The sequence below is a fragment of the Arachis duranensis genome, chromosome 2 (genome assembly GCF_000817695.3).
Source record: "Arachis duranensis cultivar V14167 chromosome 2, aradu.V14167.gnm2.J7QH, whole genome shotgun sequence".
Lineage (NCBI taxonomy): Eukaryota > Viridiplantae > Streptophyta > Magnoliopsida > Fabales > Fabaceae > Arachis > Arachis duranensis.
The window spans coordinates 565,429-589,890 of NC_029773.3; the positions used below are offsets into that span (position 1 = coordinate 565,429).

The following is a 24,462-nucleotide window of genomic DNA, read 5'->3' on the forward strand; positions in this document are numbered from 1 at the left end:
ACATCAAAGTAGGTCAACTCTGCGTCTGTGATCACTCCTAGAATTTAGTTGTTGCTGTTAATGGTTTCACAATTTTTCTCTCTTAACACTTTTTTTTTATTATTATTTTCAATATATATATATTATTACTTTTAACTGAATACAGTAATTTAATTTGTATATTATGGATCAAATCAACAAAGAGTTATGAGAATACAGTTCACCCACGTAAATGCTATAAATTATTGGTAGGTTATTGTTCACCAAAACCATAACCTAAAACCCCACTTACACCACAACACTTGAATTTTTTCCCCAACATTTTTTTAGTGTTCATTATTTTTTTCCCTAGTTTGGTTATTGATATATAAGATGAAAATAGCTATGATGCTCAAAAAGAAAAAGAGTGTAACCTAGCTTCTGTGCACATAAGGTGTTTGTGTTTTTGCTCTGGCCATGTTCCTCAACTACTCTCATTTATTTCCATCCATTCATTCATTCACTCATTCATTGTTATTATTATTGCCTGCCTGGCCTTAACACACTACTCTAAAACACTCTCACACACACACAACACTTTAATTTGGTGCATGAAAGAGGGTACTTTTCAATTTTCATTTTTCAAAAGATATATTTATATATGAATATATATGTATATATATAGTAGTAGTGATATACAGGTTGGTGTATTAATTTGTAGTTAGAGTTTCAACAACCTCCAGAGTGCATTTACTCTTTCATCTACCCCTCACCACCGCAACACTACTATAATAATACAGACTATACTCATCACTTTCTCAGTTTCTGATCTCTTATCTCATCTTCTTATATCATCTTTCTCCTTCTTCCTAGCCAGCTTCTTCATTTTCCTTGCTTCTCACTCATTCTTAAGCGAAGAAACTAGGTATATAGTGTGTATTGTTATGGTTGCTTCATTCATTTAACTTAGCTTAACTAGCTCAAGCTTTGATATGTTCATGAAAGTGTGATTCTCATACATACAGTACCCATTTTTGAAAGGTATGTTTTTTTCTTGTTTTTTCAACTGCCAATTATTTTTCTCTTAGAAAAAAATTGTCTTTTCACAGAAAGATTTAACCTGAGGTAAGTTTCTTGTAGGATTGAGCATTGGATTCATTAGGGTAGCGTGGTTTGCAATAAAAATGGAAACTTGTACGGCTCTTCTGCTTTTAACGGCGGTCATTGCTTACCAGCTTTGGCTAACGTTCATCTCACGGTCACTGAAGGGTCCACGTGTCTGGCCTCTATTGGGCAGTCTCCCGGGGCTGATCGAGAATTGTGACCGTATGCATGACTGGATCTCTGATAATCTGCGCGCGTGTGGCGGCACGTACCAGACATGCATCTGTGCAATCCCCTTCCTTGCTAAGAAGCAAGGTCTCGTGACTGTCACGTGCGACCCGAGGAACTTGGAGCACATTCTCAAGACCCGATTTGATAATTACCCGAAAGGGCCCACGTGGCATGCTGTGTTTCATGATCTACTTGGTGATGGAATCTTCAACTCTGATGGTGACACCTGGCTTTTCCAGCGTAAGACGGCTGCATTAGAATTCACCACCCGGACGCTCCGACAAGCCATGGCCCGGTGGGTGACCCGAGCTATCAAGGAACGGCTTTGCTTGATCCTCAAGAAAGCCGAGGAGGAAGCCGAGTCGGTTGATTTGCAAGATCTAATGCTTCGGCTCACTTTTGACAACATTTGCGGCTTGGCTTTTGGGAGGGACCCACAAACTTGTGGCCTAGGCTTGCCGGAGAATAATTTTGCCACCGCTTTCGACCGAGCCACCGAAGCTTCGCTTCAGAGGTTCATATTGCCGGAGGTGCTGTGGAAGGTCAAGAAATGGCTTCGGCTCGGAATGGAAGTCAGCTTGAGCCGAAGCCTTGTTGACGTGGACAAGCATTTATCTAATGTCATTGAAAAGCGCAAAGTGGAATTATTAAGCCACCAAAAGGATGGGACCCACCATGATGATTTGCTGACTAGGTTTATGAGGAAAAAAGAATCCTACTCGGATCAATTTCTCCAACACGTGGCATTGAATTTCATCCTAGCTGGACGTGACACGTCATCAGTCGCATTGAGTTGGTTTTTCTGGTTGGTGATTCAGAATCCAAGTGTGGAAACAAAAATTTTGCGCGAAATATGCACCGTTCTGATTGAGACACGTGGCAGTGACGTGGAAAAGTGGGTTGAGGAACCGTTGGTGTTTGACGAAATTGATCGTTTGGTTTATCTAAAAGCAGCATTGTCCGAGACACTAAGGTTGTATCCTTCGGTGCCGGAGGATTCGAAGCACGTGGTCGCCGATGATGTGTTGCCGGATGGCACGTTTGTTCCGGCCGGATCATCGGTGACATATTCGATATACTCGGCAGGGAGATTGAAGTCCACGTGGGGCGAAGATTGCATGGAATTTCGCCCTGAGAGGTGGTTGTCTCAGGATGGAACAAAATTCATCATGCATGACTCTTTCAAGTTTGTTGCTTTCAATGCTGGTCCAAGAATATGCTTAGGAAAGGATTTGGCATACCTACAGATGAAGTCAGTTGCGGCCGCCGTGCTCCTCCGCCACCGGCTCATATTGGTGCCTGGCCACCAGGTTGAGCAGAAGATGTCACTCACATTGTTCATGAAAAATGGACTCAAGGTCAATGTTCATAGCAGGGACTTGAAAGGTTTTGTGGCAAGTTTTCAGAAAGAAAGAGAAACAGAGAATAATGGTAAAGAATATGCAGGTTTGAGAAGCAATGGATTTTAATAATAAAAGATTTCCAACATGAAGTTAGAGATTTTTGCATGTGGATTTCAAGTTCAATTGAGGAGAATTTAGCTACATCAGAAGAAAAGATTTTACAAAAAGGCCTTTTAGAAAAAAGGAGTACATTCATGGTGTCTTATATTAAATTCATAATTCATATTAGAAACTGTTTGGAAGATTTTATTTTCTAGGGTTGTGAAGATTGATGAAATGCTTTTTTCTCAATCTATATCTGCCTTTGTAGGATACTTGGGAAATATTCATTGTATTCATTATTTCTTGTTATGTTTTTTTCTATTTAATTTTACTGGTTTTCTAAGGCCTTGTCCAAAAGCTAAACTCAAATTTAACAATGTTTGCATGTTCACGATCATCAAATAATATAAAGCCCTTATCTTTGATGAAATATCTGTTTCTGATCTTATGTTTGTAATACCTTCTTGATCATGCTTGATTTGTAAACTCCAAAAATTCTGTGATATTCACCTGTATAGTTGGTTAATCTTGGCTTCAGATATGAAGAACAATTTAAATATCAGACTTTTCTAAGTTCAACTATGATTCTAATGACAATGCAAGGTGCACAAAATTGAACTACCAATAGTGGGATAAACAAATGTAGATAGATACAAGATAACATTGCATCTATTTCCAAGTCAGGTATGATGTGGTAGAATTACTCATATAACATGTATTTTTCCTTTTAAGCATAAGTATGCTTAAATGAAAATTATACAGTTGGAAACTACCCTTCAACTATCTATACACAAAGCATAATTAGATGATGGTACAAGGCACATGCAAAAGGTGCCAAGTTAATTCATTATCCAAGAATTCTAGGAGAAAATAATAATATAATGGCCTAGCTATTTTTTTGGGTTCAAAATCTGTGTCTCTTCTATGTTTTTCAGCAGGGTGTTTCACTGTTTCTTCCTCGTCTTCCAATTGATTTTGACATGCTTTTTGTCATCTGATTTTAATTCCATCTACTGTTGATACCTCTCTTCATTTAACATCACTGCTTTGATTTTAGTCAAGAACTTTTTCTCCAGTTGAAAAGATGTTCCAGACCAATGTGCCTATTATGTACAACACAACAGCAACCTTAAATACATCATTCCAAGAACCTGCAACAGAAGATAGAGTATAAGTGAAAATACCACAGCCAAAGCAGAAAAGTTGAGCAGGATGAAAATGGATCATTCTTATTTACCTCGTTGGAGTATGAATCCAGTTGCAGCTGTACCGAAGACACCAGCGAGTACACCTGCGGTGTTTGACAGTCCTAGCAATACACCCTGAAATTTATGATAGTATGTGTTCTTATGGATACATATTTGAAGGTTAAAAAGGTAACAGAGAGAACACAATTGTATAGTGGAAGTATGTCTAGGATTTCAAGCATATGACATTTTGAATGAATAAATAAATTGAAAAAGCACTTGTATGATGAGAAGGAGAGAGATATTTTCATTGAAACTAAATTCAACAACATCAAACTTCTTGGAAAAGGGAGACTGAAAGAGCTAAGGACCTGATTGGTTTTGTTTTCATTTCGAGTTTTCATTTTAAACATGACATGGAAATAGAAAACATTTTCACTTTTTTATTTTCCTTCACAAAATTTGGAAAATGCATTAAAAAAATGAAAATAGAAACCAATTAGGCCCAAAAATTTTCATTTATCAGGAAGCAAATTGGAGACACAACAAATCTTTGGTTATTATTGACTCAGTGACCCTGTTCCTGGCAATGTTGATGTAGAAAGATTTTGGCATGTGTCACAGATAAGAGTGTCAGCAAAAAAGAACCTCAGGAGGTTCAATTCCCAAAATGTGTCACCAAACACAAAAGTCAGGAATCTATTGCAGTCTTACTCTTTGCCATCATCAACAAATTTGTTCCTCTTTGGTGACATCTTTTATTTTTTACTTTTAATATATTTATTTGGTCATTTAACTTTCGGTAGCTCCTATGGGTATGGGCTATAAAGAAGCAATTACTCACAGCATAGCGTGGTCCAATGTCTTGATGGTTTGAATATAGACCAGATTGTGAGAATGCATCAGATCCCTGAAAAAGCAAATAATTTTATTTGTGATTATATTAGGTAACTATATTATATAAACATGTAAAGGCTATGCAATGCGGTCATGGTTTCTAGGCTATTATGTATTATAATAATATCAAACTTAATTAGAGATTGGGGGGAAAAAGAAAAAATAAAAAAACAATTTCCAAATCTAAATTCGGGATGATAAATATTGATCAAGCTCAAACCTGACTGCAAGCCATGCACAGTACTGCCAAAGCTGGTGTTCTAACATGGCTGAGCTGTGTAAGAAAAATGGCGGGACCCAGAAACCCAATTGTTTGCATGATCTGCCACAATAGGAGATATTTAAACAAACTAATGTTAGAGGGTGCAAAAGAGACAAATGAAATATAAAATGCTTCAATTGCCATAACTTAAGATCATTTTTAATCAGGAAAAATATTCTTTTCTCTCTTGAACAAGTGCTAAAAAGAAATCATAACGAAAATTTGCTTCTACTGATGCAGTTAATTTTAGTGTTTCTAAGATGGAAATTATATGCCGTTGGTATAGTGTGTTGAAATAAAATTTACAAAATGTAAGAGTAGCGCATTTCTTGCCTTTCGAACATTTGTGATGGAAAGGCCTTTGCTCACAAGAGTGTCAGCAATCCAGCCTCCTATATTTGCAAAAACAGCCATTGTCAACCATGGCAGGACACATAAGAGGCCAGATTCCGTAAGGTTGAACTTCAGAACCTGAGAGAATATTCCATTAGCACAGTCATTCAATTGAATAAATAATTCATATAAAGCTTTCTATATATGTATCTTAATTCCTCTATGCCTTATTAAATCACCTAAAATATTATGTAGATGTAATTTGATACAAATGGTAAGAAATGCCTTAACAGCAAAGTGTTCCAGATTGTTAGAATATTTAACAGTATGTTGTTGACCAAGAATAAATGCATATAAGAATTAGGCTTGTCCATATAGGAATTAGCTCTTATGGAAAATTAACAATTCCATTTATATTATTGTCCCTTATGAATGAGTATAAATAAGTTATGCAGTGTGTCAAACAACATATAACATTCACATAATATATATTCATCAGTTTATACAGCTCTTTCTACTTAAGTTTCTGTGCTTCTATCATGAATTCTAAAGCAGATAACAAAATAAAACTATATGCTAGCAAACAAAAGTGCAATTGGGTTTACCACAATGATTTGTTCTGGTTCAAACTCTTGATTGCAAAGATATAAGCTATTATAAAATGTAGTTCTGAATACTTAAGGTAAAAAAATGAAAAATGTTTTTTTTTTTTTTTTTTTAAAAGAAGGTTTGATATAATTAAAGCCCATACAGGTGGCTTTGATAAAATTAGTTTCCAAGGAATAACTGTCACGGCTTCTTTGGATATACTGCCTCCAAGTATGAGCCTTTTCTCCTCTGGTGCAACATCTGGGTCTTCTGTTGGTGAGCTATATGACTGAGAGAGACCAACATAAGAAAAACTATGGTATAAAAAACAATCATTAACGATGAATTACAAAGTACACCAAACATTTATAGTTGTTCTGTCAAAATTAAGATGTTGCTACCAAAATAAAATTCATGAGTACAGCACAAGGTAACTCATTTTCGTATATATTTGGTGAACGGAACATTGTTTGGTTCTTGCATAAAATATAACGTTGAAATCAAGTGTCATGCGACATATCATGAGACAGTTCACAATATGAAACTATATTTCATTTCATATGGTTGGAAGCGATGAAATAATTGATTTCCTCCCATCATATTTTTTATAACAGGAACAAGCACTAATATTTTATTGAAAACAAGTGAAAGATAACTTACTTTTTTCAACCATAAGGCGAACCAGATACTTCCAAGGGATCCAAATGAGTAAAACACTGATGGCCACCCGAATTTCTGGATTAGTATAGGTGAGAATGCCAAGCCTGTGACGGAACCAAGGTACATGCCACTGTATACGAAGGCAAGCGACCTGCTTCTCTCAGAAACAGGAATCCACTTGGAAAGCAGATTATTCATTGCAGGCATAGCAACACCCTGGAAACAAAGAATAACATAATTGGTTGCTACTTGCTAGACAACAGAAGAAAAAATAATGTCTAGACTATGCATAGACTTCAAACATAAGACCAATTAAACAAAAAATTCTTTCCTAATAGTTTCTTCTTGTGTATTGCCTAGATAAATCAAATCAATACGAATTTAGTTATAAAAACACATAAAATTAGTATATCTGTAAAATAGACAAACCTCGCCAATTCCCATAAAGGCACGCATAACAAGCAGAAAAGGCAGCCCAAGTCTTGCAGCAATAGGAGTTAAAATCGTAGCTATTGACCACCACACAACTCCAAAACCTAGCACTAGCTTTCCACCAAGTTTGTCTGCCCATATGCCACCAAGGATCTAAACCAAGACAGCAATGTATATCAATCAGTTTGAAAGGAATGCATTAGAACTTTTTACGAGCACCGAATGAAATGAAAAGATAATTTGAAGATCACGACATTCATGATTTCTTGCATGTACTCTTGAGAACAGCAAACATCATGGTAGGTTTACCAGAAAGGGTACTCAGACACCTACGCAAGATTAGTATATGAATCCAATTTCTAGTAAAGCTAGAACGTTTTGCATGTATGATATATCAGTCCCACCTGAGTAAGTAGATAACCCCAGAAAAAGGACGACTGAATTAGGCCGACTGTTGCACTGTTCCAGTTGAACTCTTGTGACATTGGAAGTATTGCTATGCTCATATTTACCTACCAATTATAACAAATATGTAAAGCACATAAGTAAGGGACATTAGTAATTAATGTTGAGTTAATCCAAACATGGAAATTAGAAGCACTCCACTAAAGATTATAGAAGTGCTTGTCATAGTTGAAGGAAAAAAAACTTATTAACAGCTTCAGCCAAACAATGCCAGAAAAAAATGGTAATTAAAACTCCATAGACATATATGTTTTCAACAGTCAACATCTATAGCTATAAGAAATATATGCTTTTTGTATTGCTAGGTTGTGGACAAGAAACATTAAACAAACTAGACTACAAGGATTAAAAATCAACTGCACAATTCATTAAATACTTCAAGTAACTAAAGATCTTCCAATGATAATCTAATGACAAAGATGGAAAGAATACGTCCACAGGAATATGAGACGAGGAAACATGAATCATAAGTACCGTAGAATTCTACTCACACGATCCATGTTACACAGCAATAGAATGGCTTCACCTGTCCCTTCAGCTGATGGCAGAGAATCCATATTTGCCTCTGTAATGTCATATTCCTCAGACTTGTAGAAAACACGGATCTTATTTTCCTTAATGTGGTTCCTCTTGCTCAAACCTAGTCCACGTACCGCCCTTTGTTCAATATTGCCTCTTCCATAGGGAGCTGAAGAAATGTAGGACTGACTTCTTCTACCAGCCTTTAGTTTAAAGTTCATACGGCGAGCAGATTGCCTTGATACTGAAGAACAATGCTCTGCTGCTTCACTGCGAAATGCGAGTGTCTGTCCTGAAACTGTCTCTTCCAACGGGGAGTTAGTTTGAAAATGCATCCTGGGCTGGCATCTTGAAAAATGAGATACTCCAGAAATTCCCCCTCTCTGAAGTGACAGATCCTTTCCAGATCTATATACATTTCCTGCCAATACCATACAATAGAGATTAATTAAGTTGCAATAACCAAGCATATAGCCTTTGAAGAGGAGCGAAAATTCCATCCGAATCCAGACAAAACAAACCTTAATTACCAAAATCTCCATATAGTATATAGCTAATAAACTATGCTCAAAGCAAATTCTAAGTTAAATAAACCTATGTAACTTCCTAGCTACTCCATACTCCATAGTTTCATCATTAATAGTAACTTTTTTCTGACATATCAATAGGTTCCCACAGAACACATGTTGCTCCTCTTGCTAACAAAATTCGTTAAACAAACTACTCAAAACAACAGAATGATCAAGCAGATTAAATTCAAACAAAACAACCATCCTCTAATATAAGCATTTGGTTGTAGACTCTAGTAGTTACTGCCACTCTAATGCAAAAGAATCTAACATACACATACGCATTCATTTCAACAAACACATAAAAGGCAAAACAACAAAACTAGATATTAAATAATTGGATAATTCATAAAATGCAGGCAGCCACGAAAAAAATGGATTTTTTTTTATTCAATTCTAAAAAAAGTAATTAATTAATTAATTTGAAGTCACCTGAGGCAATGAAAGAAGTAGCAAAGTTGCGGTTCGAAACCAAACCACTCATAGCCATTGATACACTCAGCTGAAGCTGCAACAGATGCTGATACTGACAGAAGTTACGGCAGTTTGAGATTTCAATGGCGAGAAAACCAAAGCTGTCTTCTTTCTTCTTCTTCTTCGTTCTCTTTATACCATATCAGAGTTCAGTTCAGTGTGTGAAATCCAATTCACAAGGACGACGTCGTTTTGAGAGCAAAAGCTCTCTCTTTGACAGTCCCAACGAAGAGAATGGAATGGAAAGATAGAAGATAAGCCAGGTATAGAGGTTCTCTAATTTTCCAGTCTCAACCATTTTTAATTTATTTTTCAATTTTTTTTTAATTTTGAGGAATAAAATAAAGTGAAGTAAAATTCCTGTGACGTTGGAGCCAAGAGAAAGGGGGGTTGACAGCGTGACACGTAGAAGGACATCCACGTTAGGAAAGGCTACAGCGCCGGAATTTTGTGAAGTTACCAAATTACCCTTATAATGAAGTAATGAACGGCTGTTGCATAGGTTAGCTAGGGGTATAATTGGAATTGCAAGGAGAAAAAAACGTTAAATCCGGTTGTGTCATCCGAAAAGTGTTTCTTTCTTATTTTATTTTCTGGTGGATTATTATACTCGTGATTTTAAATTAAAATCTTGCAATTAAATTTATTTTTGGATTTTAAAAGTGATGATGGTATTTTTCATGTTCATGGGTGGAATATTCTGCTTCTGACACATGGCTGTTGTCCACCGTCAAAAGTGACTTGTCGTTTTTCTCTTCGTGGAGAGAAGATATTACTAGAACGGCTGAAATATATTATCAGAAACAGTTGACCTATTGGATTTATAATCTCTCTCTTTTAGTTGATGTAATTTTTATTATTTGATTGGAATTTGATAGATTTTGTTTTCATTTGGAAAATGAAGACCAATAATAGCATGTTAGATTTTGACAAGTATATGAATTTGCATTAGACTACTAATTTACAACTGCACTTTAAGTAGTAAAACTGTAAAAGAACCTCCAATGAATTTCGTCTTCCCATAACAGAGTGAACTTAATTAGAATATAATAAGTGGTGCAATGATCTTATTAGAAATTGGAACATGTATATAATGAAATATTAATTGAAACTAAAAAAAACATTAAGTGGAATGAGCTTCTATATATGGAAGACGAATACTCATTAATTCTGATGGTTGATTATGATTTTTTTTTCCTCCCCATACAGGCAAGCACACGAGAAAATGAGGCCATGCATTCACTCATAGACTCATAGCTACCTTGTTTATTTTCTTGCTTAGCAGTCAAATACTCACTTTGACTACTTAACTACATCTATATTTCATTCCAATGACAAAAAAAACTCTAAAATCCGAACTTTTCAATATGCATGAATATACTATCGCAATTGTGTTCATTCCTCTATTAGTATTTCGTAGCAGTAGCATTATTGCTCAATTAGTCAATTTGATGAGTCTGACACTAATTTTTTTCCCTAATAGGGAACTCAACTGAGTATTGAGTACATACCAAAATGGTATTCCACCCGCTATATCAAGAAAGAAGAGCAGTACAGTGATAGATGAACTACAAAAGTGAGTTCAAATTTTATTTTTATGAGGAAAAAAAAAAAGAAAGATAATAAAGAAAAGTAAAGAAAATAAATAATAAAAAAAATTAGATCCACTCACTTTTAAGGCACCAAAAAAACTATGGCAATCAAAATTTATTGGACAAACTCCTTTACTATTCATTTAAATGGACGGATTTTGTTTTAAAATTAAATCCGTTTAAATTTCAGACTAAACAGGTTTTGTCCGATCAATCTGAAAATGATGGGTTAAACCAAATAGTTCGTAAGTTAAACGGATGGTCTGTTTTTTTTTTTCAAAAAAATAGTACTTTTAGCCAATTTTTTTCTTGATTTGATCTGAAATTTTGACTTTTTTAACTAAAAAAATACTATTTGTTTAAATTTTTTTACTTAAAATAATATTTTTAAAAAAATTAAATTATCAGTTTATTTAACTCATTAGACTAACCATAAACAGTTCAAATTAAAATAGCCACAAATAAAATAAAGTTAAACAAACCAATCCTTTTTTTTTTGTCGGTGGATTGGACAACCCCCAATTCTCGGTACAATAACACACTCACACACTCCTCACATATTTTCACAATTTTCTTCAATTGCATTCTCTAAGGTTTAAACCCTAGACCTTGAGGTGGAGAAGAGCGAGAAATGCAACTAGAGCCAAGGCTCATTGGCAACAAACCAATCTATTTAACTTACAAATTTTAATAGACCGAATCTAATGGGCTGGGCTAATCTGATTAACCGCCTAAAAAAATTAGCTCACTTTTAAGTTTTGACTTACGAGTTCAACAAATTTTTGTAAGAAAACAAAATGGACCGAATCAATCCAATCAATAAAAACAACCAAACTACCAAATCATTGACATTCAAATGGATTATTATTCTCCAAATGTCACATAAGGAAAAGTCTAGAACCAGTAATTTTATTGAAATTTGGCCAACAATTAACCAACAAAAACAAAATAAGTGATCTCCTACCCTTGAATAAAATCTCACACCATTGAAATCACAAATGATGCTAATTGATGACTATAAATCACACAACTTACTGACCCCAGCACTCCTCGTCACATATAGAAAGTTTACAATGCAAACAATCTAAACACTTAAATCATCATTAGTCTAATTCATGCTATGAAAACAAAAAATCCATATCTCGTCTCAATGGGGATTGGCCAAAAATATCAATTTTTTAACAAACCTTTGCTATACGGCTATACCCAAAACTCAACCATTCAATGTCCAATCGCATGTCCTTCATTCCCCAACAAGATCTACCCCTATATGCATGTTATTTATATCCATATCATATATATCTTCACTTCTTGGAACTGTACATGGATTCCACCTTCCCATCATTCCCACCCAGCAACATATACTTATCCTTTCTGGTCAACCCTGTGCACTCAAAACCCAGAACATCCCCCAGCACCTTCTGCACGTGATTCGCCACCTCTATGGACGACTTCCCGCCGGCCTTGCACGACATCTCCTCCGGCAGCCGGTCCAGGAACCGAATCTCGTACACCGGCCTAGGATTCATGAAGAAGAAGTATGGGTCCCAGAACTTCACCCCGCGAACTGTGGTCCCAAAGAACATGCTCTGCTTGCAGTCAACGGCCACCGGCACGATCCTATCACTAAGCTCAGCGAACAATGCACTGAACCGCAGCAAGAAGGGTTCACGGCACGTGGTCCCTTCAGGGCACACAACAAGATCACCTGACAAAAATCATAGCCACTTATTATTAACAATAATGTTTGACAGACAATAAAAAATAGTTCAAACGATTTAAAATTGATTTATTTAGTATTTATTAATTATTGTTAAAATAATTATACAATTTATACATCATAAATATATAATTATGGATATGTGTACGAAATTATAAATATTATATATATAATAACTAAATTTACTGTATTTTGTATTAGTCATCACGTTTACCTACATATAATTAAACTTTTGGCAGCTACGGTTAGAATATTATATGATCTAATAATACAATTAATTAATTATGTTCTGAAGATGGCATGATTCCACACTAAATAATCTCTACTCATAATATTATGTAGCATATTATTACCTTTTTGGAGGAGGTCCTTGATGCGAGCAGCGTCGGCGGCACGGTCGCGGGTGAGGGCAACGGCGGGGATGGGGGAGAGGAAGCGGGAGAGCTTGCTGACGGAGTAGGTGACGCAAGAGACCTTGCGGCCGAGGGCAATGGCAATGACAATGGGGTCAAGAGCTGTTCGGTGGTTGCAGACGTAGAGGTTTCCGGGGGTGCCAGGGGAGGGAGGAGGAGGACGGTTGCCGCTGATGACGAGGTGGATGCCAAGGAGCTCGTAGGTGTAGCGGACAATGCGTTCAGGGAGAGGGAGGTTGAAGTAGACGCGGAAGATGGAAAGTGCAAAGCCAAAGGGGATCCAGAGGAAGGTGAAGAGGGCGTTGAGTGGGTCTGGGCGTTGTACGAAGCGGCCGTCGTGGAAGATCAGTCGGCTCTTCAGGCGGTCTCTTGGGACCGGTTTTGCTGATTTGCTTGGGGGAACCATGTATCCTTCCTGTATTGTTATATATCCATCAAAACTATGCTGTGTTAGATAATAATAATCATTTAACTTAAAGTAGAATAATAAAATTTCCTCTAATTAATGTGAAACTTTAAGAGAAGGTTATATGTAACATAAGGTGAAATATATAAGAATTTTTCGAATATATAGGATATGTTTTGTATACACTTCATGTATACTAGGAGTGATCAAAGTTGGTTAGCTCATTGAAATGTCATATAACACCACCGTATATTCAATCACAACAAATGTTGCACACAAAATTTTGAAAATTTTGAATGTGTAAAATTTTTTAGCTAAAATTTTTTAGTATTGACGTAAACAAGGTCCGCTAATTAATTAATTGATTAATCGAATGAACAAAAGCTATTATATGATCATATTTGGTACGGTAGTGGAAGTAGGGTTAAAGATAGATTACTGTTGTCGATAAGCCAGAAGAAGATTGGTTCGATAATTAAATGTTAATGTCATTTTCTCATCCCACGGTCAATCTTTCTTCGACATAGAAATTGTTAATTTCAACACTTTAGTGGGTTTTCCACGGAAATGAGAAACTACGAATCATCATCCTACTAGGGACATGCATCAATATCATATGTACGCTAAGGAAGCTCTTGAGGAGGGGAGGCCTAACAACCCATGACTACATTAATTAAAATACTCTTAGCATATGCAACATTAATGGACCACCCCAGAATGCACAAGTTGGCAGTTGGTTGGGGATTGTAAATAGAGTGGGTCCCTTTGGGTTCATGTTGGTTAAAGAGATAAATAAGAGGCAAATTCTATAATACCTCTTATTTATTATCTAATTTTTATTTAACTTATTTTTTATAATAAATTTTAAATATTTAAAATATATTAATTTTTATATTTTTAAATTAAATATTAATTATTTAATACTTTAGTAATTAGACAACAATTTTTAAGTACCCTAACAAATACCTAATTAAAAGCTAAGAGTTCACACACATCTATGGACTTTATGGAAGTTAATGCAGCTACATTGAGTTGCTCCCACCCCATCCCAGCCATACATTAACTATCACATGCATACGCTTTTATAGCTTCACAGATCAATCCAGGAAAAAAGTTTCATGTATCATCATATGGATGCTGATCAAAATTATTCAACTCAATTGCATAACATATTATGGGAATTTTTCGCACATAGTATAAATTTGATTAGAGTAATAATATCATATAATTTTGTTTATTATTTCCCCTTTAATTATGATATAAACCTCTTACATTATTAATGACTAATGAGTAATTTAAAAGAGGATTTTGGTCCCTATATGCACATAATAAGATAGACCAAAAGACTTGATGAAGGACTTAGTTCTTTGGACATGTCCCGCATATATATATATGCTTCTCAAGTTATCTAAAATATAAATTAATTATTTGCTTCTAATATGTCATCAAGCTTATCAAAGGAAATTAGGTAGATCAACCATATCCCAATATATAACGCAAAAATATATTATTTATATATTAAAATTAATTATTATATATATTATTTAATTTATTTTTAATATATATTTTTGTATTTTAATATGCAATAGTTAACATGGTTGATAAGGCAGGACCATATATAGAAGATAGCTTGTCCAACTATATCATTCATTACACACCACAGGCACGCAATCAATGCATGCAAACGCGTATATATTAAACTATTATTTAATTATTTACTAATTATATAACTAAAAAACCAAAGTAATGCTTTCTAAGTAATGGTCCTACGCAAGTAGAATCAATCACTCCACTATAATTTTCCCATCAATCCGCAGACAATGTTACTTTCAATTTTTTCTCTTTGATTTTAATTCTTCCAATCGACACATACATATGGTTCACTCAAGTGGCACACAATATATAATACTGTGCTTATCAACATTTCCATACAGTAGTAATGCTAAAATTTCTTGCTCAAAAGTTTTATATAGGTTAAAAAATCATACATATAAGACCGTGAAAGTTAGTCTCATATATATAGTTCAGATATACTCACTCCTATAATATTTTTAGAGGAATGCTCACGTAATGATATTTTTTTTATGAAGATGACATTGTAAATTTTTAGATAATTAATCAAATATATCAACTTATTTAATAGTTTACAATGCTATTTTTACGTGAAGATGTCATTTTGATAGGAGTATCCACCATATTTTTTATGGCTATATATGGAGAGCTGCACAAATGTCTTATGGAGGGGATGCAAATTTTCTAATTATTTTTTTGTTCATTTTGGTTACTCAAACTAAAACAAAATATCTTACTAAAAGATTAGAGTATCTATTACTTTATCAATATCACATTGATTGAAATAGCATGCACATTTTTTTACCTATTTAATTGTGATTTAAATAAGGAACATTACGAATTAAACCATATAACCGGCGATTTAATCCTCTTTATAAAAACGTTGATAATTAATCGCATAAACATAGCATGGTGATTGATAAACCAAACCTTGCAAGCAGACATGAAATCGTGGTCCGATTCACGGTCACCGAGTCCAATATCTGGCGAAGTCTCACCGAACTCTTTGAGAATCGCCAACCGCTTCAGCTTCCCGACGAGCACGCCAGGCTTCTTGACGAACCCCGTAGCCTTTTTCGTCTTTGGATTCACCTCGATCTCCGTTCCAAGCACCTTATCACCTCCAAGAAAGTCCTTCACGAACGGCTCCACCATCACCGTCGGATTCGCCGTCACCACAACCTTCCTCTTGCAACTATCAAACACTTCAAAACTCTCCTTCCTCACATCCGCAGAATAAAACCTAACAACAAAATCGAAAAATAAAAAATCAGAACAACAAAACGCGAAGAGAAGAGAATATACTAAATCGGAATCTATAGTGAGAGTGTCAGTGTTGTGTGCCTAGGGAGAACAGCGCGTGAGGCGAGCTCGATGTCACGGATCTTGAGTCCGGCGAAGGAGATGAAGATGAGGATCTGGATTCCGATGGCTTCGGAGATGAAGAGGTATGCGATGATGACGAACGGGACGGAGAGGAGGAGGATGAAGCCGCGGAGCAGGCTGCCGGCCTCGACGGCGACTAGCATGAAGTAAGGAAAGGAGCTACGGGAGATGAGCAAGGTTCCGTCGAGATCGGCAGCTACGGATTCTCTCGGCAACGAGGGAGAGTTTCCGTTGCATTCTGTTACCGGCGGGAAGGTTCGTTTCGGTTTCGGCGCTGCCATTTTCTGTTACGCCGTTACAACTGCACCCTCTGCTTCTGGTTTTGGCTTTCTAATTTGAAGAGAGAGAGAGAAGGTTGGGAGGGACTGAGAGAGAGGAGGGAGCAAAGAGTAGAGAGGGAACGTTGGGTTTTAAATGTGACTTCTGCCTTCTCAAATGACGAAATTGTCCTTCATATTTCCCGCGATTTATTTTATGGTATTTGTAATTTTGTTTCATATTTTAATGTTTTCATTTTATGTTTTTATAGAATGCCTCACATTGCCATTAATATAAATAAACAATGGAATGTTTATTCGTTTTCATATTTCGGTCACCAAACAAATATAATATAATATTTATAATGATATATTTATTATATTTAAAATGATATAATTATTTTAGTAATAATGATTAATTATAAATATTAAATAAAATAATTTTAGACAGTTTAAATTAATTTTTTATTATTTTTAAAATATTATTAAAATGAATAAAAAAATAATAAATCAAGTTTCTAAATTTATAGTCGAGGACGTTGATGTTGATGAGGGTAAAGTTGGACAAATTTATGGGGCAGACAGAAACAGTTAATGTTGTTTGCCAAATGTAGTTGAGCTAGCTGGGCTTCACCGTAAGGATTGACTTATCGCTTATATTGTTAGGGAATGCACAAAACTAGGGGGCCAAAACTAATGTGCAAAGAACTAAATACAGATGTTTTTAATTATTTTTTTTAATTTAAATTGTTCGTGAAATCATTTTTATCCGAAAAGATATATGATCTTATTCAAATAGATGTTTTCTACTGCAATAGACTAATAATTTTCTTTCAAAAATACAAACCTTATACTAAAATAATACTAAAACCAATCGTTAATATATTTGAATATAAATTATTCTGAAGAGAAAAATATCAAATCAATTTGTTTATTTTTATTTACAATTAGATATTATTAGATATTTTATGTGTGATGTAATAAATTCTTTTCTAATGTGATTACATGGTATACACTAATACTACTCTCGTGTAAAATAGGTTTAATTAAGGTAAGTTTGATGAGCGGCCATTCTTAATTAATTGCTCAGCATAAAATTTTTGGTTGGTTAGTAATTGGTTTCAGCATAAAAACCTATGGGTCCCTTCCAAGTTCCATCTGTTTTTTTTTTTAACTTTATTTAAGTCAAAAGTGACTATATACACAAGCAATACTATGAATGGATGAATAATAATGAGATGTCACCATAAGTTCTCTGTGTGGAATATGAGAGGAACCCATGTGGTAATTGTGATCATACATTTATTTGTACAGCTATATCTAAATTATTTTTTGTTTTTAGTTATTTTTTATATTGAATTTGTCAATTTAATTCTTAAATAACATCAAAATTCATTTTCAGTTAAATATGACATCTAGAGGTTTATAATCATATTACTTTTATATAAACATGTCTTAATATATCTAACCACAACAAATATATGTCACAATTTTATATCTCTCAAGGAGAGCTCAAATTTAAGATGTTGTTGTCATATAATTAATTAGTCAAATAATTGTAAGCCATGCAAACTATTTCATTGGCCAAAAGCTAAGGTATCCCCAAAACTAAATATCTTTTTCTTTTTTTTCTGGCTTTCTAAATTAGGTTGTTGCCCCCACCTACTTTGGTTGCTAAATCTTATTCTTGCACAACATGCTTTAATTAATTATTCAAAGTTTGATATGCATCCATATGTTTCAAAGTTTGATACACAACATATATACATTGCTTTTTCTTGTTTCCTTATTCTAAGGGGTAAGAAAGTTTTTTATTTTCATTTTTTTAATTAACATGAATAGGTATTTTAACCCGGCACAAATTAAAAAAAATTAAAATGCCTACATTTTAGTTACATAATATCATACAAGAACTTATAGACTTTTTTTATTTTATTTTATCATTAATAATATTTCAATTTAATTTTATTTAATTAGTTTTGTTGTCAAAGGGTATGCATGCATTCTATTTAATGAAATCCCTGTATCCAGATTAAAGTTAGATGAGAGTAATTAAGAATGTCACATTATTTGTATTTGGCCCACAGACTCATAGACCATAGTCTATGTCTATCTTGTTGGTAGATGCAGCGCCCAACAGCACCAATATTCAATTACTTGTAACCATGGAACAAATTTTAATTTATATATAGTAGCTAGTAATATATAATACGGTAAAAATTCATGTGTAGTTATTTTCGTATAAAATTTATATTTAATTAGTTTAACTAATTTATTATTTAACGATTTATAAATATTAGTTTCATATAAAAATATATGTACGTAAATATTAAACATATCAGAATAATGAATATACTGTATGTTTAATTTAACAAGTATGTAGATGATTATGTTGATTATTTTTAATTAAATAGTTATTTTTTTTTATTCAATTTATTCACACACAATTAACAATGATTGAATGTTCAATTCATTAGGTATATAGATAATTATCCTAATATTAAGATTTTAAAAATAATTTAGAGTGAAATATTTTTTTATTTTATTGAATCAATTTTAAAATTTATTATTCATATTGTTTACGAAAATCATTGTCTCCCTAACAAACTAATATATAATTATGTATATATAATATATAGCAACAGCTATTGACCTATGTAGGATTAATAACTATTAATAATTTATTTATATTGTATTTCTAGTCAATTTTTAAAGATATGAAAATGAAATAAATTAAATTTATTATAGTCCGACATACTTATAAAATTGTCAACTTCATATGATGTTGAAACCAAATAATATAATAAATGACCGATTAAATGGATATGATAATAGCCTGGTGGGATGGCCTCTAATGAATTAAACATAGCAATATCTATATATAATGTTTCCAAACTTAGATGGAGAGTGATGGAAATTTCTCAAAAGGGCTCGGTATATACTGTATGCACAAAACGAGATTTAAATTCGGATGAGTGAATAAGTGAGCTGACTACTCGATCAATCCAAATTAGTTAAAAATCTGTGTTTGTTGACTGGAGGTAATTCAACTAAAAATCCTATAAAGAGTTAAAAGAGTCTCACAATGAGATTTTTGTTAAAAAAAAACGTGTGTATTCAATTTCAGTCATTAATGACTAATGATTCACTTATACTCTGTTCTTTCCTTTTTTATTTTTTCCTCCTAAATTGGGTGAGTTACTTATATTAAAAGGGCTAAAACAAACAATGATGCTATACAATTAAGATATTTTGATAACTAAATTTACTTAAATTGGTCTAATAATTTATTGTGTAATAAATATCAATTAAAAAAAGATAAATAAAAAAGAATTTAGTTAAATTTGATTATAAAATAATTTTGTCATGTAATATTTTTTAAAGACGAGTACAGCTCATTAAATTTGGTTCCATCCCAAAGTGGATGCATGCATGGAATTTGGAATGAAAATGGATTGAAAAGAGTATTGATTATTAAATAATTAAATTGGGCCACTCTTGAGGCCTATCTAGAAAGCTACAAGTAATCACAATAGGCCATCAGAATTCTTGTTAAGCCCAATATCTCAGTGAAGGCCCAAAAAACTTAAAAAAAAGATGGTTGATGAAAAATATTTAGATTTAGAATCACTGACTGAATGTCCTGTAAACCCTGCTAGATACTCAGAAATGATTAAATGAATATTAATCCAAGACCAGAAAAAAAAAAGAAAGAAATGAATAGTAATAGAGGAAATCACTAAGAGTTTTTTTCGAAAAGTATTTAACATGAGAAAAAAAAATATTTTTCTAAGAAAGAAATTTATTTTTATTTAAAATTTAATTCTATAATTTAAAATTATTGTAATATATTAATAGAATAAAATTTAAATTTAAAGTGTATGTGAAAATCAGACTCTGTTTGGTCTGACTTATAAATAAAAGAAAAATGAGTAAAGTGATTAATTAGTAAAGTTTAAAATCACTTAAATCCAACGAATTTTAATTAGTAAAGTGATCCGCTGGTTACCCCGTTTAGGTAAGTATTGGATTCAAATCTCGTCTTGTTAATGTCTGATTATAATATAAATTTATTTTAACTTTTAGTATTGTTAGAAATGTTGATTAATTTGAAGCTGATTAACTTGATTTATCTGATATTGTTGTTATTATGGCTGATTAATTGATTTCTCTAGATTATATGAGAGTGACAGCTTCGAAATCGAAGCTTCCGGAGCTCAAAAAAATGGAATCGCCGATTGCCTCTCTGGAGAACCGACCCGCCATCTTCGTCATCGGATCCTCCAACGTCGGAAAACGCACCATCCTTTGGTTGTTCTAATTTTAGTGCTTGATATTCGTAGATATTGTTTTGAAGTAACACTTTCAGCATAATTTGTTCTTAGATACTATAGTTTGTTTTTTACTTCAAGTAGTATTAGTTATGACTTCTAAAGTTCAATTGTGTGCAAATGCAATTAGGTTTAGTTAATGTAAAGTGTATTATGTAGTCATTAGATTCTATTGTAGCAAATGTGTGTGTGATTGTCAGGATATGGATTGCAACAGTAAAATCCTCATTATGTGTTGATATATGATTTGGCAATGCTTAATTTAGTTGGATAGTAACTGCATCAAAATCTTTTTTTCTTTTAATCAGTTGGAAAACATATCAATGGTGTGCTATGTCTGCTCTGCAATTATTTCTTAATTTAGTTCTTCTGATATATTTTTACATGTAGTAATGTGGATTTAGTTGCATTTGATGTCAATTTTAGGATTGCTCTCTGTTGACAATGAAGATGCTTTTGATTCTGCTTTTGAAGTGAATGTACGTGGGTATGTTGACTGTGAGTCACTTTTATTTTATCGAACTGATTCTGCAGCATAATTTTACATCTTATTGGGTGTGTATTTTACTGTGGATTGAACAGATGGACTATCAACACTAAGTACTATACTGCTGATGTTTCTGTATGGATGGCTCATCTTCGTGATAATTTTTCTGTTCAGAACCTGCCTATGTTTCAACAGGCGGCAGCGTTGGTGATGGTTTTTGACATGAATAATGTTAGTTCCTTAACTTGACTCTTCCTCAATTTGTTTTTTGGACAGTGATTATTTAATCCATGACAAAATCTTCGGTTACTTTCACAGTTTTAGTGTGTTTGTTGTTTTGGCCATGAGGATCTCAAACAATGGTTTGAAGCAAGCAGACCAAGTTTCAACTTATTTTGACATGTTCAGCAACATTATGTTTGAGCTATATTCTAACATGGCTTTTACCCATGAATTATAGATTGGACAGAAGTTTAAAAAGTTTTCTTTCTTGTTAGACCGAACCTTGGTTTGCAAATTATAAACAAAACAAATCAATATTCATGTGAACTATTTTATGGCTACTTTTTTTTATTCTGCCTGCCTTAAGTATGCATTTGCAGTGACATATGCATATAATGTTAATTTGATTTTCTTGTTATATGCAGCCATCTTCTCTCTAACTGCACTTCAAGATTGGGTATCTTGCACTGTCATTCAAAACTTTGAGATATTATTATGCATTGGAAACAAAGTGGACCTCCTTCCAGGTAATCCGGTTCATGCTGAATACAGAAGACGGTTATTGAAACTTGAAGACTCTACTATTGATCCTTATTCAGAGCTCCCTGAGTATGGAATATCTGAATCTGAAGGAACTAGTTTACTGGGAGATGAAGAACCATCATGGGATATCAGAAGGTCCTGCTTGGAGTGGTGCACCGAGCACAATATCGAATTCATTGAGGCTTGTGCTTCTAATGCTGATTTCGACAAATGTAAAATTTTCCTTCCTGTTTTAAAGCCAGCGCAAACAATTGAACAATAGTCTGATATTTGCTCTGGCAAATGCTGATAAAAGAACCACCGATTGCAGGTTTGTCTATAGATGGTGATTTACAAGGAGTTGAACGGCTTTATGGTGCTCTTTCTGCTCATATGTGGCCTGGAATGATATTGAAATCTGGTGATAGGATTAGTCAACCGTCATTTCCTACAAAGGAGGGTACTTTTCTTCTCCTACATTTCTTAAAGTGTGCTGTGTGGCACCTTTATTGATGTCAAATATATGCCAGGCAGCGCAATACAAGCACTAATTTTGGTTATCTGTTTTTCTTTAGAGTTATCTTCAGAAGAATCTGATTATGAACAAGAATATGAAGTTCTGTCAGCTGGTTCAGCTGATCCCTGGGATGGAACTGAACAAGAATGGGTATCTGCAACTTCTTTGGATGATGGGGGATTGATTCCTCAAAACAATACAAATACAAATTGTGAATACAAGATTGAAATTAAATCTGATAAAGATATCCCACCCACAACCTCAAGCACTGGGCCTGAAGATGAAGGTGACAAGAAAGTCTCACACAATATCATGCATTCTGAAGATGAGGATAAATGTCTTGAATTAGATGATTTGGAGCAGTTGATGTCTGAGATTGGAAACATGCGTGCAGGTATACGGTTGATGCCTGATTTCCAAAGAAGAGACATGGCTGCCAAGCTTGCTATGAAAATGGCTTCCTTATTTGGGGGTGAGAGTGATGAAGAGGAAACTTAGTTCAAATTAGATGTTAATTCGGTTATAGGTTTGATGGAAACATCAATGCATGTCTTTCATGGTACTTCTATTTGGGCATTACTTGGAAGACATGCAACCTCTAGAACCTCTTCAACAAGAATTGGGTCCTTCTTCATGCTACTCTTGGTAACTGCTGAAACATGGTTAAAATAAAATGTGTGGCCATGTTCATGGTACTTTAACATGAATATGGTGTTGTTTGGGAAACTATGGTGCGCTCTGGGCTGTAACTTGGTCACATTCTGCAGTTCTGTAAGCTGAAGAGTTGATTGAAAAGTACTCACAAATCAAAATGCTTTCATTCACCTAGCTACAACAACCAAAAAATGACATAGTCAAACTAGGTGATTAGTTGTTTTCCAAAGGATAAATTAGTTTCTTTACCACTCCTGCTATTTTTTTAACATATGAACTATGCTGCATAGACTACCTAATATCTTTCAGACACAATTGTCACATAGGTGGCAGCATATTTTAGCGGATGGAAGAAGTTATGTGGTTAAAAAGATAAATTAATATTTTAGCAAGCATGTTTTAGGCAAGCATATTCTAGTAGGAGTCGAAGGTTGAGAAGCAGGCAGAAATGGCAGAGGAAGAAGAGTCGAAGGTGAATGCCTGCTGAAGAAGCGGAACGATCAGATAAAATATTATTAGGCGGCTATATATTAAAATATCCGGACAAAGGGTGCCATATATAAAATTATATTTATTGTTAAAATATATATTTAAATATAAAATATATATTTAAGTAAATTAAATTATATTTATTTGTATATAAATATACAATAGTTAATTTTAATAATTGATTTTTTATTATTATTTTTAATTATTAGTTTAACTTTGTTAGTTTAATAATTTAATAATATATTTTAGTTTATATTTTTAAATATTGATGTCAAAAATAATAAATTCTAAATTTTTTAATATTTTTTTCTTTTTGATATACAATATGCGAAAAAACGTTCCCGTGAAGATATATGGATAATTTATTTTATTAAAGTAGGAAAATCGTATTTGAATATATATATATAAAGAAAAATCTTATTTTCCTAATCGGTCTTCATCTAACGGTTTCAAATTCAATTCATGGATTAAAAGTGATGATAAAATAAATAAATAAAATAAAAAATTATTATCCTAGGAGACAGGCGATTCCTCAAGACAGGTTAATTGTATGAAGGCTAACAGATTGCAAATATTTGTAACAAAGAAAGAAAAATGTATATACTTCTGTGGAATATATAATAAAGTGAATGTTGTGGTGTCTAAAACGTGGTGTTTACTTATTAAAAAATGTTAAAAATTAATATTTAATTTAAAAGATATAAAAATAAATAATTTTTAAAAAAATTAAAATTTACTACAAAAAATAAATTAGACAAAATTTAGACATT

At 33.5% G+C, this 24,462-nt stretch overlaps 4 protein-coding genes across 4 annotated transcripts; 2 read left to right on the forward strand and 2 right to left on the reverse strand.

Moving 5' to 3' along the window:
* The first annotated feature begins 356 nt into the window (after positions 1–356).
* LOC107472463 (cytochrome P450 86A8) lies at positions 357–3,255 on the forward strand. Its single transcript, XM_016091990.3, has 2 exons — positions 357–999; positions 1,099–3,255. Exon 2 carries the CDS (start codon positions 1,143–1,145, stop codon positions 2,760–2,762), a length of 1,620 nt encoding a protein of 539 aa, XP_015947476.1. The 5' UTR covers positions 357–999; positions 1,099–1,142; the 3' UTR covers positions 2,763–3,255.
* A 153-nt stretch (positions 3,256–3,408) lies between these two features.
* On the reverse strand, positions 3,409–9,423 carry LOC107472472 (ascorbate transporter, chloroplastic). The gene is made up of 12 exons (XM_016091999.3): positions 9,083–9,423; positions 8,054–8,502; positions 7,502–7,609; positions 7,095–7,250; positions 6,666–6,881; positions 6,134–6,294; positions 5,688–5,723; positions 5,418–5,568; positions 5,043–5,144; positions 4,770–4,835; positions 3,976–4,060; positions 3,409–3,889 (listed from the first exon to the last, which is right to left on the reverse strand). Exons 1-12 carry the CDS (start codon positions 9,138–9,140, stop codon positions 3,792–3,794), a joined length of 1,686 nt encoding a protein of 561 aa, XP_015947485.1. The 5' UTR covers positions 9,141–9,423; the 3' UTR covers positions 3,409–3,791.
* A 2,171-nt stretch (positions 9,424–11,594) lies between these two features.
* On the reverse strand, positions 11,595–16,602 carry LOC107472466 (probable glycerol-3-phosphate acyltransferase 8). The gene is made up of 4 exons (XM_016091993.3): positions 16,172–16,602; positions 15,758–16,070; positions 12,790–13,264; positions 11,595–12,424 (listed from the first exon to the last, which is right to left on the reverse strand). Exons 1-4 carry the CDS (start codon positions 16,492–16,494, stop codon positions 12,021–12,023), a joined length of 1,515 nt encoding a protein of 504 aa, XP_015947479.1. The 5' UTR covers positions 16,495–16,602; the 3' UTR covers positions 11,595–12,020.
* Positions 16,603–20,549: 3,947 nt separating this feature from the next.
* On the forward strand, positions 20,550–23,275 carry LOC107472479 (uncharacterized). The gene is made up of 7 exons (XM_021134620.2): positions 20,550–20,781; positions 21,002–21,017; positions 21,206–21,288; positions 21,384–21,523; positions 21,936–22,265; positions 22,364–22,492; positions 22,608–23,275. The coding sequence occupies exons 1-7, from the start codon at positions 20,651–20,653 to the stop codon at positions 23,045–23,047; spliced, it is 1,269 nt and encodes a 422-aa protein (XP_020990279.1). The 5' UTR covers positions 20,550–20,650; the 3' UTR covers positions 23,048–23,275.
* Positions 23,276–24,462: the final 1,187 nt, after the last annotated feature.